The 16,705-nt window shown below is 40.3% G+C and overlaps 1 protein-coding gene across 1 annotated transcript; it reads right to left on the bottom strand.

Annotated features, from left to right (window-relative positions):
* Positions 1 to 3,405: 3,405 nt before the first annotated feature.
* On the bottom strand, positions 3,406 to 7,535 carry shisal2a (shisa like 2A). The gene is made up of 3 exons (XM_004567240.2): positions 7,170 to 7,535; positions 6,608 to 6,747; positions 3,406 to 6,432 (listed from the first exon to the last, which is right to left on the bottom strand). Exons 1-3 carry the CDS (start codon positions 7,349 to 7,351, stop codon positions 6,251 to 6,253), a joined length of 504 nt encoding a protein of 167 aa, XP_004567297.1. The 5' UTR covers positions 7,352 to 7,535; the 3' UTR covers positions 3,406 to 6,250.
* Between the last annotated feature and the right edge of the window lie 9,170 nt (positions 7,536 to 16,705).

Genomic DNA, 16,705 nt, shown 5'->3' with positions numbered 1-16,705 from the left:
GACAACCTCCTGAAATTCTCTGCCAACACAGAGGAGATTCTCAGGAGGTGCCACCAACGGCTATACCTCCTTAGGAAACTCAACTCCTTTGGAGTCAGCACACCCATCATGATGACTTTTTACTATGCCTTCCTGAAAAGCATCCTGACCTGCTCCATTACCTGCTGGTTCCACTCCCTCAGCCAGGAACAGAAACAGGAACAGGAACAGACTGCAGCACACTGCATCAGTGTCTGCCTGTCAGAACTCTGCCACAGGTTTTCAGTCAACAGGCCCTTAGACAGGCAGCCAAAATCATCCACGACCCCTCTCACATTCTTCACCCCGCATTTCAATGGCTCCCCTCTGGGCGATGCCTCCGCTGCATTTCCTGCAGGACTGAGAGGAGGAGACCCACCTTTGTCCCCAATGCCACTCTGCTTTTTTAACTCCAGCAGACCATTTCCCACACCAGAAACATAAACTACCCCACACTCTTTTTATACTACCGACACTTTATTCACTCTTAGTCACTGACAATTATTTATTCACCTTTCAGTCACTTTAATGTTAAACTGTGTAATTTTAAAACTGTACATACTGTATATTCTGTTTATTAAAATGTATTATACTAAAATTCTATCTCTTATAAACAACAACAAAAAGTTTAATCCAATTCAACTGAGTTTTATAAAGCACCAATTCGCAATACCTCAAGGTGACATTATGACACATGAACTACACCCTTCAAAGACAAATTCTAAAAAGACAGGTTTCAGTACAGAAGTAGCTTCTTGAAAGTATGGAAATTGACACAAGACCCCTTTAGGTGCTGCTTCAAAGTGACATACTCAAAGCGCTCAGTGGTTCTTAAGCAGCGCTGGTTTCTTTGCTTATATCAGCTTTATGTAAGGAGTTCTTTCATCTTTGATGAATGTTACTTTTCTTCACTGATTTTTTTCTTTTCTTTTTAATCAACTCCAGACAAATTTTTTCACTTTCATCTTAGGACTTTATGAAAATTATGTCCTTGTGGAGCAGGTGGTTAGTTTGTAAATTTCAGGTTTTATTGGAAGATCTTGCCAAGCACGATTATTATTTTATTTGGATCCTACCTGAGGCTTAGCAGATGTGCTCTTTCCTCAACAGAGCTGGATTCATATAAAAACTGATCGGCATTAACAAACACCTGTTTATTTAACACCATTTAATTGCATTTTGTTTTAAACGTTAACATAACAAATGTGCATGGGCAGCTCGTTTTCTCAATTTCCACCAAAGTGCATATTTAACCTCCTAGGACCTGGCATCCACATATGTGGACATCACATTTTGGGTTATTTAGAATAAAATACTCAATTTTGCTCTACAAGGGATGGATGGATGGATGGGCCCCAATATGCCCAAATACCAAAGAGAAATTAAAAATGCATGCCGTGGAAGAGTTCGGGTCTTAGGAGGTTAAGGTTTATCTAGGAATACCGAGACATATAGTAATTATAACAATATTTCCATTCATGAAGGCGTCTCTTTCAGTTGTAGACTTTATTGATACATCTAGCTTTTCTTGACTTGGTTACATGTTGTCAAGTTGGTTTTCTTAACCCCTGAAATAATTCTGTCATCATTCACTTGTCATCTGTTGCTAAGCTGGTCAGTGCGTGCTTTATTTTTAAAAATATACCAAATTGTTGATTTGACCACTCCTATTGCTCCTTCACTCACATCGATATTGAGAGTTCCAGTGAATCACTACCAAATGTAAGTTCAACACTCGGGTTTAACTCACATCTCTTGATTTGCCATGAAATATAATTAATACTATACCAACAGTCAATTATCCAATTATATTTGAGCCTCTAAAAACTGTATATGAAAATGTCTGTAATTCTTAGACTCATAGACAGATTTTGTAATGTAATGTATTCATGTTTAAATAGTTTTTTTCTAGTCTTACCAACAGCTTATATTGGAGGAAAGTGGCCATAAATAATATAGATACTAATGGTTTATTTTAAAGACGGTTCATATTCTCAGATGAGGATACACTAACAAGAACATAATAAAAATAATACATATATAATTATGAATATCATATTCTGTTAATAGGTCTATCTGAATCCTAAGCACTAAAGTGGAAAATGACTGCAAAGCACACAATTTAAGAGAGTAATGACTCAGGCAATTGATTATACACGGTCATGCCTTCCCTTCAAAAACTCAGATCCCGAGGCTTTAGCAGGGATTTGAGCAGATTTCATGGAGCCCAATGACTTCTGTGTTGGTCTTCTGATGCCTTCAGATCTTTAGATGTTCACACAGTCTTTAGGCGTGCACAGTGTTGTTCCTGTTTGAAAATTCTTTCAAACAGAAAAAGTTCATAATTTCTGTGAAACTTTTTTAGTTTTAGTTTAGTAGTTAGTTTATTCAATAAAAAAAAAAACTTTTTTATATTACCCATCCATCCTCTTCCACTTGTCCAATTTAGGGTTGCTGGGAGTTTCTTTCTCCTGTGATTCCCCACAGCCAAATCTACAGAAGAGCTATTAGAGCAGATTATGAAATGATTTTTACACAGTGCAGCACTTAGATGTGAGCTACAAATGAAGTCCTCCAAATACATAAAGTATGATTTTTACAGTAGGTTTGCATTCATTTAAACCAGCAGGTTTAATTGGTTTGCTGTCACTTGTACCATTATGACAAACATCTACAAAATGCTTTTACAGTTGTCCATTTGCCATCTAACAGGTCTTGCAGATCAGCCCTCCCAGGCAAAAGCAATCGGTTTGAATACATGAATCTTTGCAGTGTGAAGCAAGTAGATGCTAATGAAGGTCCTAAAAGTCAGCTTGTTCTCTATTACAGGAATACATTACTCACTCAGATTTGTGTGCAATTAGACTGTAAAAAGAATCTAAAATATAAGCCATTTATATTCTTTGTCATTATACTCAGAGTGAGCAAAATGCCTTTGGTGCTTTCTACACATACAGATTGCTGTACCTGTAATTGATGGCTGTTATGGAAGTATAGTTTTATTTACAACCCAAATAAGGTTAATAACCAGCGTGCCTAACTCTTTGAACTGCAGTGCACGATGATCAAAGAGGGCTTGTTGTCACTCCTGCTGGCTTTCAGAGACTCTGCCTCTCTGCAGAGAAATGATTAGAAGAACTGAGAGCCAGTAACAAATCTGTCTAACTCGGAGTCTCACTGACCGTTCTAATCTGTGTCTCTTAATTTCTTCAACCACCAAAGCAGCCTGCAATATAGAAAGTGAGCCAGACAAAGGCTTCATCATCATCAGTCGCTCAGCTGAACACATTTAATAGAAAAACAACAAACATTAACTTTAAGTATTTCTTTGAAAAGCATGTTTGTGCAGAGAAACCTTATGATCACCCAAAGAAAATGAAAAGAGAATAAGAGCGCAAGGAGTGGTGTTATTTTTAAGATAAATAATTTCCATGTTGTGCACTTAAATAGTATTCACATTGCAGTTGATCAGGCACCACGTCTGCATGACATATGATGTGATGTACTTTCATTCAGGTTTTACTGATGCTCTTTGAAGAATAGTGTGAATGTGTACATTCAAGTGAAGCATTTGAAAGCCATTCTAGTCAAACAAATATGGATGAAACTTAGTAAACATCTCGTTTTCCTCTTTCATCAAATGTAAATTAATGTTAAATAACAGAGCTCACACTTACATGCTAGCAAAACACAAAAATTCTTAAAGGAGGCTTTTTAAATTCTTTTTTACGTTTAGACCACGTTTTAACAGAGAAAATGGCACAGTGTTGAAACAGGAATTTTAATTTGGTTACGGAGCTCGGTAACCAAATTAAAACATGAACAATCAAAGCACAGATATCGGACGTTTTGCATTCATTTCGCATCAACATTCAGATCATCAACAAAAAAACAAAAAACAAAAAGCAAGTGCACTTGAAAGGTTTGATTATCCAGAACATACTAAGAACAGCCTTCTAGTGAGTTCACAAAACAGCAGCTTCTACAATAACAGTGAAAACCGATCAGAACTCATCACACAAAAGCTTGAAAGCCAACATGATAAGCGAAGCTGAAACTCATCAAAGCTGACTGTGTTTGTATAGGGCTTGCTGTCTGCACCATCTTGCTTGAGATGTCCTAACAATAAAAGCTTTGTATACATAAAAAAAGACTAACAAATTGTTCTTGACTAAATGGCACGGTGGTCAGAAAGCTTTGATTTTGTCCTGGAAAAACTTCCACCTTTGATCACAGATGTTTTTCACCTCGGTTTGGTTAGATTTAGGCACGAAAAAAACTTGGTAAGGTGTATGAGGGAAAAATGGCATTAGGTTAAAGCAGACCTCTTCCATTGTAGCATGTTACTGTAATCACATTGAATTTTTCAGTTTCACAGTTTTTGTTTTTTGGGGGGGTTTTTGTACAAAGGGACAAGAGTGCGATGGTAAAGTGCAAACTGCATCCATAACAGTTGCTAACACAGCTTCGGCTCTTTGTAGGCATCTGCACGGACAGCATGTTAACACAAAGCTAGCCAAGAACCCAGAATGCTACTAAAGTGTAGCCTCAGGTTTATGTTGTTATATTGTTGGTGATTATGTGACAGTGTGTTTCAGGTCACGTTACAATGTGACAAGAAAGTAATATAACAAGTAGTGTAGTTTTACTTTTTCTGACGAGTAATTGAGTAACATACTGCATTACTTTTAAGAAAAGTAACGACTAATGTGTAATACATTCTTTTCTTTTTTTCTCTTTTTTAAATGCATAACAACCCCAACACTGCTTAGGACCATTTGAAAGTACAGCATTATAGCAACCCATCCATCCACCCTGACCTCCTCCTCTTCTTAGTCATTATTACTATGGCCACTAGAGGACACTCTTACAATAAAATGCATGCTTCTTTCCAGAAACACCTATCTATTCATCCTATATTTTAGGTTTCCGAACCACATGAGCCAGTACTGGGGGAACATTCGGCTTAATGTCATCCATTAAATACAGCTGCAAAGTGCCATTTCAGTAGCAGATGCATGAATTTGAAGGCTTTTAATGTGCCAAAACACTGGACAGCGCTTAACAGTACTCAGACAAAATTTTACATTCTAAGCATTTGTTGCCATCACCAGTTAATAGATCTTATGCCATAATGATCACAGTTTATTAGTGGAAATGTACTCCCCCAGGAATGTGTGCTTGCATGTGATTCACTGATGTAGCACCTCACTATTCCATTCAGGTTCAGCTTTTTTAATCAGAGTACCGTCTGTGTTAGATCCTCTTCTGCCTCCCAGATTTTATGCAATAGAAGAGGTTTTGTTTATGTGAGACTGTACAGCGCACAGCATACGTTGACTGGTTCATTCTTCACAATAATAATGAATAACAATGGTATCCTTTAAAAGTGATTCAGGTATACAGTGATGCGATTTTAACTCTAAAATCTGTGAGAATTACGCTGCCATCAGACTCCTTCATGTTAACTGATTCAGCAGAATCCTTGTTGGTTATGTTAGAGAAACATGATGACTGTGGTTATAAGAAACCTGTACCGGACTGCCAGCAGGACACAGAATATAAACCACAAACTCCAGTGTCAGAATAAGAGATACCCAACAATTCAAGCCCGCCTCCAGCCATCACAAAGGGTTTTACTTGAGGTTGCTTGTCCAGAGAATGTAAACATAAGCCACTTTAAAGATCTGAAAAGTCAACTGATGGTGCAGTTCTGTGTTGTGCTGGGAACGTTTCACTCCCACAAATCCTTCAGTCTCTGAGTAAAATGTAGAAGATTCAAATCAGAGTGCCTCCCGACTTAAAACACTAGCTTGGCTTTCTCTTACCCAAATGCAACATCTTCAGCACATAAATGTGCTTAAAACTGTATGTCCTCACTGTAAACTGCATATGACTCAATGATTCATGTGTTCAAATGAATCTTTGGCTTTCAGAAAGCCAAATTTATGCATTAGTTTCCAAAAAGATGGAGGATAAGTAATTTCCACCCGTGAGGAGGCCACGAGGAAAGACGACTTTAATGCATGAAAAATGTCAACAAGGCAAGAAACGTCACAGCCTTCTGAGCGTGTGCTTCTTACTACTGGTCTAAAGTTGTGTTACTCAGTATATACTCCTTTCAGCCACCGCTCACACTGTATCAGTTACTTTCCTCTCATTCATAGTTGTCCACTTGTACCACAAGGCTGTTTCCTCGTTGATTTGCCTTATTGACAGAGTGCTGCTGTCCTTATGAAGGACTTTCCACTTTCACTCCAGTGACTGTGGGTGTAAAACACCTCTGGAAAAGGTGCTCTGGGTCTGGCGACTGATTGTCACAATCCACCTTCCTGTTCACAAAGGGATTTTTGAATCTTTGTGGAGCAGCGGCGCAGGGCACCCTCACATGACTCGGCCCCTCACTGGGATCTCCTGCCAAGAAGCCACAGACAGTTGCACAGAATAAAATGATTTATTACGAGCTCTCTGTAAAAGACTTCAATATTGATAAAAAATAAAAAGTAAAAGTGTTGAGATTTTGTCAGAAATTACACAAACAAACAAATTTCTATCATCAGAGGGAATTCAGGGGAGGATTCATACTAACCTGGCGCTCTTAGGGGTAGGCCGTTGTCAAGACGACGAGTGGGTTTGGTGACGATAAAGAGGTAGCAGAGGACACACACAGTGATGAGGAAAGCAAGGAGGACGACCGCTGCTATAGACAGACCGACCAGAGCACCGATACTGAGAGGAGAAGAGAGAAAAACATCTTTTTAACCTGATCCCTTAATGAACAGAGAGGAGAGGACACTGACTGATGTGAGGATTTAAAAAACACAATGAACGTGAAAAACAACTTTTTTATCTGCTAAATGTTTTAAGTGCATTCCTTAGATGGGTCTTACTCGCAGAATTAAAACGAAAACGAGTTCTTTATGCAGTGAATGGATGAACTGAAGTCTTCAAGGAACAGCAGGAACAGAGGCAATTGGATTTCTCAAAGATTAAGGGTTCAATAATGTCAGTTAAGTGAGGCTTTTATTGCGCAAAAAAGTAAACATTAAAAATGAAGAAAATATTGTGATTATTAGTGATTAGCTCATCCACTGATAACAAGCACATTATTTTATTTTTTAAGGCAGAAAATAAAATAAAATTGCACTTGCCTGAGCCACCACATGTACCCGTACTCATACGGGAAAAAACTGTTTGCATCATCACAGCAATATTTAATATCGTTAAATCCACAACAGTAGATGGCAGCGGCAGCATTCCCTGGTTTAGGGCAGGAGAACGAGTCCACGAACACCCCGTCAGCGCTGTAGTAACTGCTGCATTCAGCGCTCATGTTGCAACAGAAAGAGGGGGGAAAAAGAAAAAGAAAAAAAGAAAAAAACACTTAATGAGCGGCTGGAGGAATAGAAGAGGAAGGTTCCTGCGTGGGAGCGCGCCCCGTGGTTAGACCAGTGGAGCAGCGCGTTGTTTTTCATCGGCAGCGTGTTTCTCAGTGAGTGAACGCGCAGAGAGATGGAGGTGAAAAACTTTGAATTTGAAGAAAACTGCAGCGCCCACCAACCTCCTACCTCTCTCTCTCTCTCTCTCTCTCTCTCTCTCTCTCTCTCTCTCTCTCTTCAGTCACACACGCAAACATGAGAATGCATATCCTTGACTTCGTGACTTTCGAGTTGCCTGACCATAACCTTACTTTAATACAGTGTTTCATTCATTGCATTTACAATTTATGACGTGTGCTATAATGTGATAGTGGACTCTCCCAGCTGTGATTTAGCAGATTTTGCACCCTGGACGGTTCACAAGCTAAAATTGAACTGAACATTAGGCTGGAGATCACTGAAGTCAGAGAGTCCTTTTCAGGAGCTAATACGGGGATGGGAACGCTAATGAGATGTGTCAGCACTGCCTTTAGTTCTTCAGTTCACAGCAGATGAAGTGTTTACTTCTTACACCTAACCCAGCCTCAACCATACAACATTACCGAATAACATCAAAGGGACTTGCTTTTGGTTCCCATAAAGAAACATGTCCCCATTATGTGACAAGTTCAGGGCCCCACAACATGAGAAAGACCTGAAAACACACACACACACACACACACACACACACACACACACACACACACACACACACACACACACTGGCTCACTCCACTTACTCTGAGGTTTTAAATAGTATGATTATTGTTGGAATATTTAATTTAAGATACAGCAATGCAGTGGAGAGCATGACAGAGCTCTGTGCCCATCTGATCATTTTAGCTTCACAACGCTGAACAGCTGGTGGGCAGAAAATTATCTGTAAGTTATGGCAGCAATCAAGCAGTGCTGTGATAATTAAAGCAGGCTACTCCACTGACTTTTAATTCTAAGTGATGTTCCAGAGGTGTTGCTTCTACACTGTGGGAATAAAAATATAAATAGGGTGCAAATACAAAAACATTTTGTTCCCAACTCCATATATGCTCAACCAGGGAGCAGCTGCACAGAGAGAGTTTGATGCATATAGCTTTTTCCTCGAGCCTTATGCAGGTACGTGCAGCAAATACCTAACCATTTCTTGAAGCACACACACACACACACAGATATATATACACCTGGCGACACCTGTGTTGTCAGTTTGGCTACATGGAATTGCACGGGTCTTCGACTGATCTCAACAGCTAAGATATTATCAAGGGTTTGAGAAGAAGAAAGGTTTAAGACATAAATTTAGGAAATGTCTAATAAAAGCAATTAAATCCTTCAAAATATCTGAGAAAATGCTCATCAGCACATCTAGTGACCGAAGTGATCTCAATCTTAGTCAACTAAGAGACTGATGGTGATAAAAAGAACATTCCAGTATGCATATTAGAGATGTTTCATTCATGCTATGTTTTTCAAGTCACCAAATGACCAAAGCCAGAAGCTAACTGTGTCTGTTACCTTATTGCACAGACTAAATTACAGAAAATTGTTAGCTAAATGTAATTATAGACATTGATTGCTATGTTAATTTTTGTATTTTAACATTTTTCTAGTTTTTGCTTCATAGAGACAATCCTGGGCATAATGGCAGAAAAGGAGGAAAAAGCTTTTGTACACATGATCTTTTAATGGCCCCCTGTCAAATGTTTCCATGATTTCAAAAAGATATAAATGGTTCATCTGTTTGAATCATTTCTTTCTTGAATAGACCCTCAGACTCTGTATGACTCATTTAGAGTGATCACAATTCTATGTCATACATCTCAAGCTTTCGAGGATATTTAGTTCATATTAGAAAGTCATTATTGAAAAGAGACTGCAATAGAACATGTTCACAACTATCCTGTCTTTGTCTTAATGACAAATTATTCTCATTGCAAAGAAACTTTTTAAATTGTAGCCTAAGTTAGTTAGGTACGCAATTTGAGACTTAAATGTACTTCCTGGGTCATCATCAAGAGATATGACATAAAGAACTGTAAACCTGACCACATTTCTAATCAATAGTACTGAATACTTTTTTTTTTTTTTTTGGCGTGTCTGCTATTGATTGTACTGTAAAAAGGTCAACAGAAGCACAGCGGCTGTATGAAAAGGCTCATTACTGGTGCAAAGTCTTCTGTATCTGCTTCTCAGTAAGACTGCTTGCACTGAGTGTCAACCTTGGCTAAAAATGAAGCCAGTGCACAGCTGCCAAATTTGTTGTATGACTTTCCACATAAGGCTGTTTAAATGTCAAGGTTTTTTTTATTTATTTATTTTTTTAAACCAGAAATAGGCATTAATTGCCTGGCTTATAAACTATGTTAGCCATTAGATCATGACAACTAAAGTCCCCTGCAGTATTCTTGAGCTCCTTATTTTTTATATTTTGTTAGGAAATTGGAAAATTGATGCAGTGATTTATTAAAGTGTGCAAACATACATAGAAATGCCAACCACTATGACAAAGACTCCACAAGGTTTTACAGATGACTGTAGACACTCACTGTTGTACCTCTCTTCAGACCTCCTCCTACATACTTATTGATAACAATTTGAACCAAGTATTGCAAATTTAGATACATCTATAACTCCACAAACTCCCTGTTGCCACAGATTTTCAGTCATTTTTTGTGTAATTTGGCACAGCTCAGCCTTTATTTCCCGTTTCCCTTTCTTAAGAATGTTTTTGACAGACTCCCTTTTGTTGCAAATGTTTTTTTAGGCTTGCCATTTCTTCTTTCATCCTCCACTTTTCCAGGTTCCTCAGATTTATTTTTAATGATGAAGTGCACATTATGCTGAGATATGATATTTTAAAGACAAAGTATTTGGTAAACAACTTTTTAGGAATGACTTAAATTACTTAAAAATTCTATTCCATGCCTGTCAGACTGTTTTCTCTTTGGTATTTTTCATAGATGGAAACAAACTAAGCACCTAAAGATACAATTAAATATTACTTCTTTACTGGTTATTGGTTCTATGTGTAGTGGGAATGCTGAAAAGCACTCGCATGGGCTGATTTTCTTTCCACCCGATCTCTTCCTGCCCGCATGATGAGTTTTTGGCAGAATTAAAATAAAATTTCTCTCACCTCACTCTGAGAGCAGCACAGCTAAGAAACTACAAAATATACAGCAGGGGAAGCGTAGTGTTGTGGAGTTTGTGACTGACCTTCGTACACAGCAGACGCCTCGTCTGTGTCTGCTGCCTGGAGAAAAACTCCCTGGAAGGCATAATCGGAGTAGCCAGAGGCTGGCTAGTTTTTCTCCAGGCCCTCAATGATCAGGTGAGGGATCATGTAGCCTCCCATGATGACCTTTCCTCTTTCAAGGATTTGATCTCTCTCCCTCTCAGGACAGATAATCGCTTGAAGGAAAGAGAGGCCAGAAAGAACTGTAAGTCCCACCGTGCTTTCTTCTGTTTGTCTCCAATTTCCATCTCCGCACCGCCGCTTCAGCCCACATAGCAGACAGATCTGGTCCGGATCTGGTGTCAAGCCGGCACTGCTGGCTGACTTCTGGCATGGTAACTGGTATGTCATCCAGATATGGGCCAGGCCTGGCGTAGATGGCCCTGTTTATGGCATGCCATATCTGGCCGGATTGTGGTTTGGTTTATGTGGCCCAGGCTCATAGAAAACAGGTCTGGCCCGGATCCGGCATCAAGCTGGCACTTCTGACTGACTGGTGACATGGCAGGGTATATGTCAACCAGATGTGGGCCAGGTTGGCAATGATGGCACTGTTTATGTTCCTATTTTCCTATTTTAGTTAGAAGACCCAAATGCCATGTTGCTATACTATACTACTATGGTAGCCAACGATTCAAATGCAGGTTTGACAGGTTTGTGAGTGTTCACTTTATCCAAAACCTAGTGAGGGTTTACTCATGTTTACCAGTGGGTGGCTGTAGCTCAGGAGGTAGAGCAGGTCACCTACTAATCAGAAGGTTAGTGGTTTGATCCCTGGCTCCTAAAGTCTGTATTTCAGGACTGTGAATGTGTATGAATATAGCTAGGAAGCATTCAGTTTAGAGAAAGTGGGTGAATGTGGTATGTTTTATAGAGCACTTGAGTAATCTGGGAGAGTAGAAAAGCGCTATATAAGAATCAGTCCATTCACTGTCTGAACAGAGCTTCGTCATGTTACTATTATGTTCCAGTATTATTTGATATATTGTTAATTTTGAATTATATAAATTATTCCATTCAAAATAAATTTGCTGCATTACCTTTGTTGAGACATTTTTAATCTGTGCTAAATACGGCACATGTTGTTATTACCTGGCTTGATTAAGGTACACATTAGGCTGACATCTGGGGCCAGAGCTGAAACTGTTCTGGGCCAGCATAGGGCCAGCAGTGTGTCTGCAACTGGCCTTGTGCTGGCCCATGTGTTGGCCACCTCTGGTAAACCAGATCTGGGCCACCAAAGGGCCATCATTCTTTGCGGTAGGTGGGCCATGTGTACGCACATTGTATGGGCCCGATCCGAGCCATACTAATTTTGCTGTGGGAGGTGTCAACTTCCGCTCTGTCACCTCCTCTCTCCCTCTCAATTGAACCGCATCCCGAGCCCATCCCAATAGGTAGTTCGTGGCTAACTGCAGAAGAGAAATGCTTGTATTGCAGGCCGCCTTCATCACCTCTTGCCCAGTTCATCCAAAAGGCTCCTCCTGCCAGTAAGTTCAAGGCAGATCCCTGACATCTACTAAACCCCAGTTATTGCTACCTGTAACTCCTATCCTAAACCATGTCACTCGGACACTACAGCCTCTTGTAGATTCTAGGGTAGAGTAAAATCTTATACATATTGAACTAGCTAACCAGTTGTGTCTCCCTTTTGTTCCTTTAAATCCCACCAATTCCTGCTACCACTCTAAACAATCAAGGATTCGCAACTATAATCCACCAAACTGAACCTGTCAGTCCAATCATGTCCTGCAACCACCGGGAGACTCTCACGTTCTTTACATTCACCTCCCAGACATTCCCGTGATCCTCAGCTACCTCTGGCTTCAAAAGCACAACCCTCACATTGACTTGCCTGATCATAGGATCTGAAGTTGCTGTCCTTTCTGTTTGGCTAACTGCGCTAGCTGCACTCACTTCTGCACTACCCACCGTGACCTGGAACTCCTGTGTTGCTGCCTCTTCCCCAACAAATCTCTCCACCGTTAAATACCATGACCTCCATGAAATATTCAGTCAGGCCAAAGCATTGTCTCTTTCACCGAATCGCCACGGTGATTGTACTATAGAGCCCCTCTATCATCCAGCTGGCTCTGCAATCTGTTTCGACACAAGAGAGAGGCCATAGAAAAATATATCCGAAATCTCTGGCAGCTGGTAACATCCGTCCATCTTCATCTCTGGTATTTGTTAGTTTTTTCTTTATGTCTAAGAAAGATAGGACCCTCCATATTGATTTCCGGGGGCTGAACGAAATTACAATTAAAAACAAATACCCTCTCTCACTTATTAATCCCACATTTTTGAGCCCATCCATGGTGCCACAGTTTTCACTAAACCTGACTTACGTAATGCTTATCACCTGGTTCACTTCCATGAAGGGAATGAATGGAAGGCAGCCTTCAACACCCTGTTAGGTTATTTCAAGTATTTCGTTATGCCATTCAGTCTCACTAACTCCCCAGCAGTCTTCCTGGTCCTTGTCAGCGATGTTCTAAGGGATTTTCTAAATGTTTTTGTGCTTGTCTACCTTGACGACATTTTGACTTTTTCCAAGACCCCAAAAGAGCACAGAGTACACGTCCCTGAAGTTCTACAGTGGCTGTTGGAAAACCATCTGTACATCAAGGCTGAAAAATTTGAGTTCCACTCTTCGTCAGTCACCTTCCTGGGCAATATTTTGGCAGGGGGACAGTTGAAGATGGACCCCACTAAGATCCTAGCATTCACCGGCCCGCTCCCACTACTCGCAGACATGCATAACAGTTCCTCGGCTTAGCTAACTTATATCAGCACTTCATCCATAACTACAGTCAGGTAGCCACACCCCTAACTCACCTCACCTCCACAGATTCCTTTCATCTGGTCCACTGAAGCAAAGTCCGTCTTTTCCTTACTGAAGCAATTATTCACTTCCACTCCCATTCTTGCTTTGGACAAACCATGGCCACTTCCACTCACCTGTCTCCCATCGACATCAGCATTTCTCTTTCACCAGTCCGTCAGCTACCTATAGTGGTAACCCTGCCTTTAGCTCCTTGTGATTCTCTCTTTTTCAGCTGTGTACTTACCTCCTGTCCTTGTGCCAGCAGCTCTTACCATATCAACACTCAACTTGCCAAGTTTGCAGTCTCGCGCCAGCTCCTCACCCACAATCTCCCCGCTTCGCTGTTCCACCACTGGAAATTGGATATTCACCTTCTCACCTGCTTGTCCTTCTGCCCACTGCCCATCCTGGAGTTTCCACAAACTCAGATTGGAAAAACACAAACTATCATTCACCACCCTGCTGCTCACTCAGCCCGCTTCCCCTGGAAGACTTAAACTGCTCCAGCTTCTAGTAAACTCATGCCTCAGTCTATCTCCCTCCTTCAGATGCTCTGTTCTCTTTTCCTCTACTAATCTCTCCCCTTCTGTGTTGGAGAGCCTTTCGTCTCAGTGAACTCCCGTTCCGAGCCCCAGCGTCGTTCCACACTATTCTCACCAGTAAATTGTCTTCAGTGTCTCCCGAGCCCCTATGTCATTCCACGCCATTCTTACTAGTTAATCGTTTACTGCACCTGTGTAAATAAAACCCATGAAACTGATCACTGTTTCAGTCTGGTATCAGCTATGTCTGGTACTGGCCTCCGGGCCCTGTGACAGGCTGGACTAAAAATGGCGTGATAAGCAGTCGGTGTCCAAAGAAAAACTTTGAAAGACCTTCAGCAAACTATTCGAGGGCTATAGTTTTTGAAAATTATTGCCTAAGTTCACTTCAAAAAATGTCTGTACTCTGGGAGTATTAAAGGCTGAAAAGAACAGAGCAAAAGGGGAGAAAGTATTGAATTTATAAAAATAAAATCAACCACTCTGGTTCGGTTTTTCTGTGTAAATGATAATAATCGCAAATCTTGAGCTTTACAAACAAAAGACATAAACTAAAAAGTGGCAGAGAAAAAGAGAATTTAGAAGGACATTTGAGGAAGACGGATTAGATTATTGAAAAGTAATTTTATAATTATTTAATATCCTTCATTGGTTACTCCTCCACAGCTTCTGGTTTGGTATGCAAAGCACCTGAATCTGCTAAATTTTGCTGATATGTCATTTGTAATGGAGTACACTGAAGCTCACAGCAAATGATGACCTGTAGATGCCGAACATGTCCGCCTAGTCTAAATGAATGAGAAACACACCAGGCCTGACTGCTTGCTGTAATCCCAGATTATCTCTGGCAGACCAATCCAGAAACAGGGAAAAATTGGCAGAAGAAAAGGGATTATTTGACAGTGGTTGGGGATTGTGGAGCAGTGTGGCAGCTCAAACACACACCTACATGTTCATCAAACTACTCACACATCTTCACAAACACAAAATGGACATATAACAGAATATTACATATTACAAGATTATGAACATACACAGCTGCATGTTCGCGACTGAAGCCCATTCTGCTCTCATTTCAGATGAGTTTGTGAGCATATCCCCGTGAGAGACAAATGATCGCAGCGATGCACTGACCTCTGCCACCAACACATCACCCTCATGCACAACTGGAATTCCATCCATCTGCTCCTTTTTCTTCTGCTTCTTTCTCCCATCCATCTCCCTTACCCTATTAGTTCAGCTTTCTTTACTTGCTTGGTAAACATCCTCCATCACTGCACTGTGCCACATGACTGATGATACTGACCAACTCTGTGCACACTGTGGGCTGCATAATAGTGACACAGTGCCACATGGCTTTGAACTTAACAAATGTATTCATATATACCTCTGTGTTTTCTAAAAACCCACAATTGGTCAGAGAAGTATTTTCTCAATCAACATCTACACACCTGCAAGTTGTTGGCATGAGCTGACTGAGCTGTTTGAATGTTACTTGATTTAAAAAAAAAAACAATTTTACTCATCTTTCAGTATCAAAGACATGCCTGAAGTGCCTGGCTATTCTGCATGTCTTCTTTGGGCACATTCATCAGAAACATTCCCAAGCCAATTATTTTAGCTTAGCTGAAGACTACTGTGCTGATTAAAAGAGCAATGCATTTTGGATGGCAAAAACATTTTAGCCTTTGATTATATTCTCAATGAACACTGTGTAATACTCTCATTACAGACCTATCAGAATAGAAAGAAAAGTGAGAGGCTTCAGTGCATAACGGAGCAAGACAACAATTAGATCCAATTCTCTTGTTTAAGGCACAATGTCGACTGTCAAGACTTCAGAGCCAACTCCAGGATGCTGTTGGAAAGAAAACATTATCTGAAACTGGCAGCTAGATGGATGAGGTTATTATCATTATTATTATTATTATTATTCCAGCTGTCACAGGGGTACACCAAGACAGATAACCATATTATATATAATATTTTATATAAAAATATTCATTTATTTTAATAGGTCAGTATCTCTTTTTCAAGAGAGACCCGTGTCTCAAACACATGTGAAGCTTAAGAGACAAACACCTTCACAACACATGATACAAAGACACATTATAGATGTTCACAAATTTAAAAACAAGCATGTCCACGAGTTATTGCAGATACATACAGTGGGGCAAAAAAGTATTTAGTCAGCCACCGATTGTGCAAGTTCCCCCACCTAAAATGATGACAGAGGTCAGTAATTTGCACCAGAGGTACACTTCAACTGTGAGAGACAGAATGTGAAAAAAAAATCCATGAATCCACATGGTAGGATTTGTAAAGAATTTATTCGTAAATCAGGGTGGAAAATAAGTATTTGGTCAATAACAAAAATACAACTCAATACTTTGTAACATAACCTTTGTTGGCAATAACAGAGGTCAAACGTTTACTATAGGTCTTTACCAGGTTTGCACACACAGTAGCTGGTATTTTGGCCCATTCCTCCATGCAGATCTTCTCGAGAGCAGTGATGTTTTGGGGCTGTCGCCGAGCAACACGGACTTTCAACTCCCGCCACAGATTTTCTATGGGGTTGAGGTCTGGAGACTGGCTAGGCCACTCCAGGACTTTCAAATGCTTCTTACGGAGCCACTCCTTTGTTGCCCGGGCGGTGTGTTTTGGATCA

The sequence above is a fragment of the Maylandia zebra genome, linkage group LG18 (genome assembly GCF_041146795.1).
Source record: "Maylandia zebra isolate NMK-2024a linkage group LG18, Mzebra_GT3a, whole genome shotgun sequence".
NCBI classification, from domain to species: domain Eukaryota; kingdom Metazoa; phylum Chordata; class Actinopteri; order Cichliformes; family Cichlidae; genus Maylandia; species Maylandia zebra.
The sequence above is the reverse complement of the archived record's forward strand: the minus strand, read 5'-3'. Positions and strand labels throughout refer to the sequence as shown.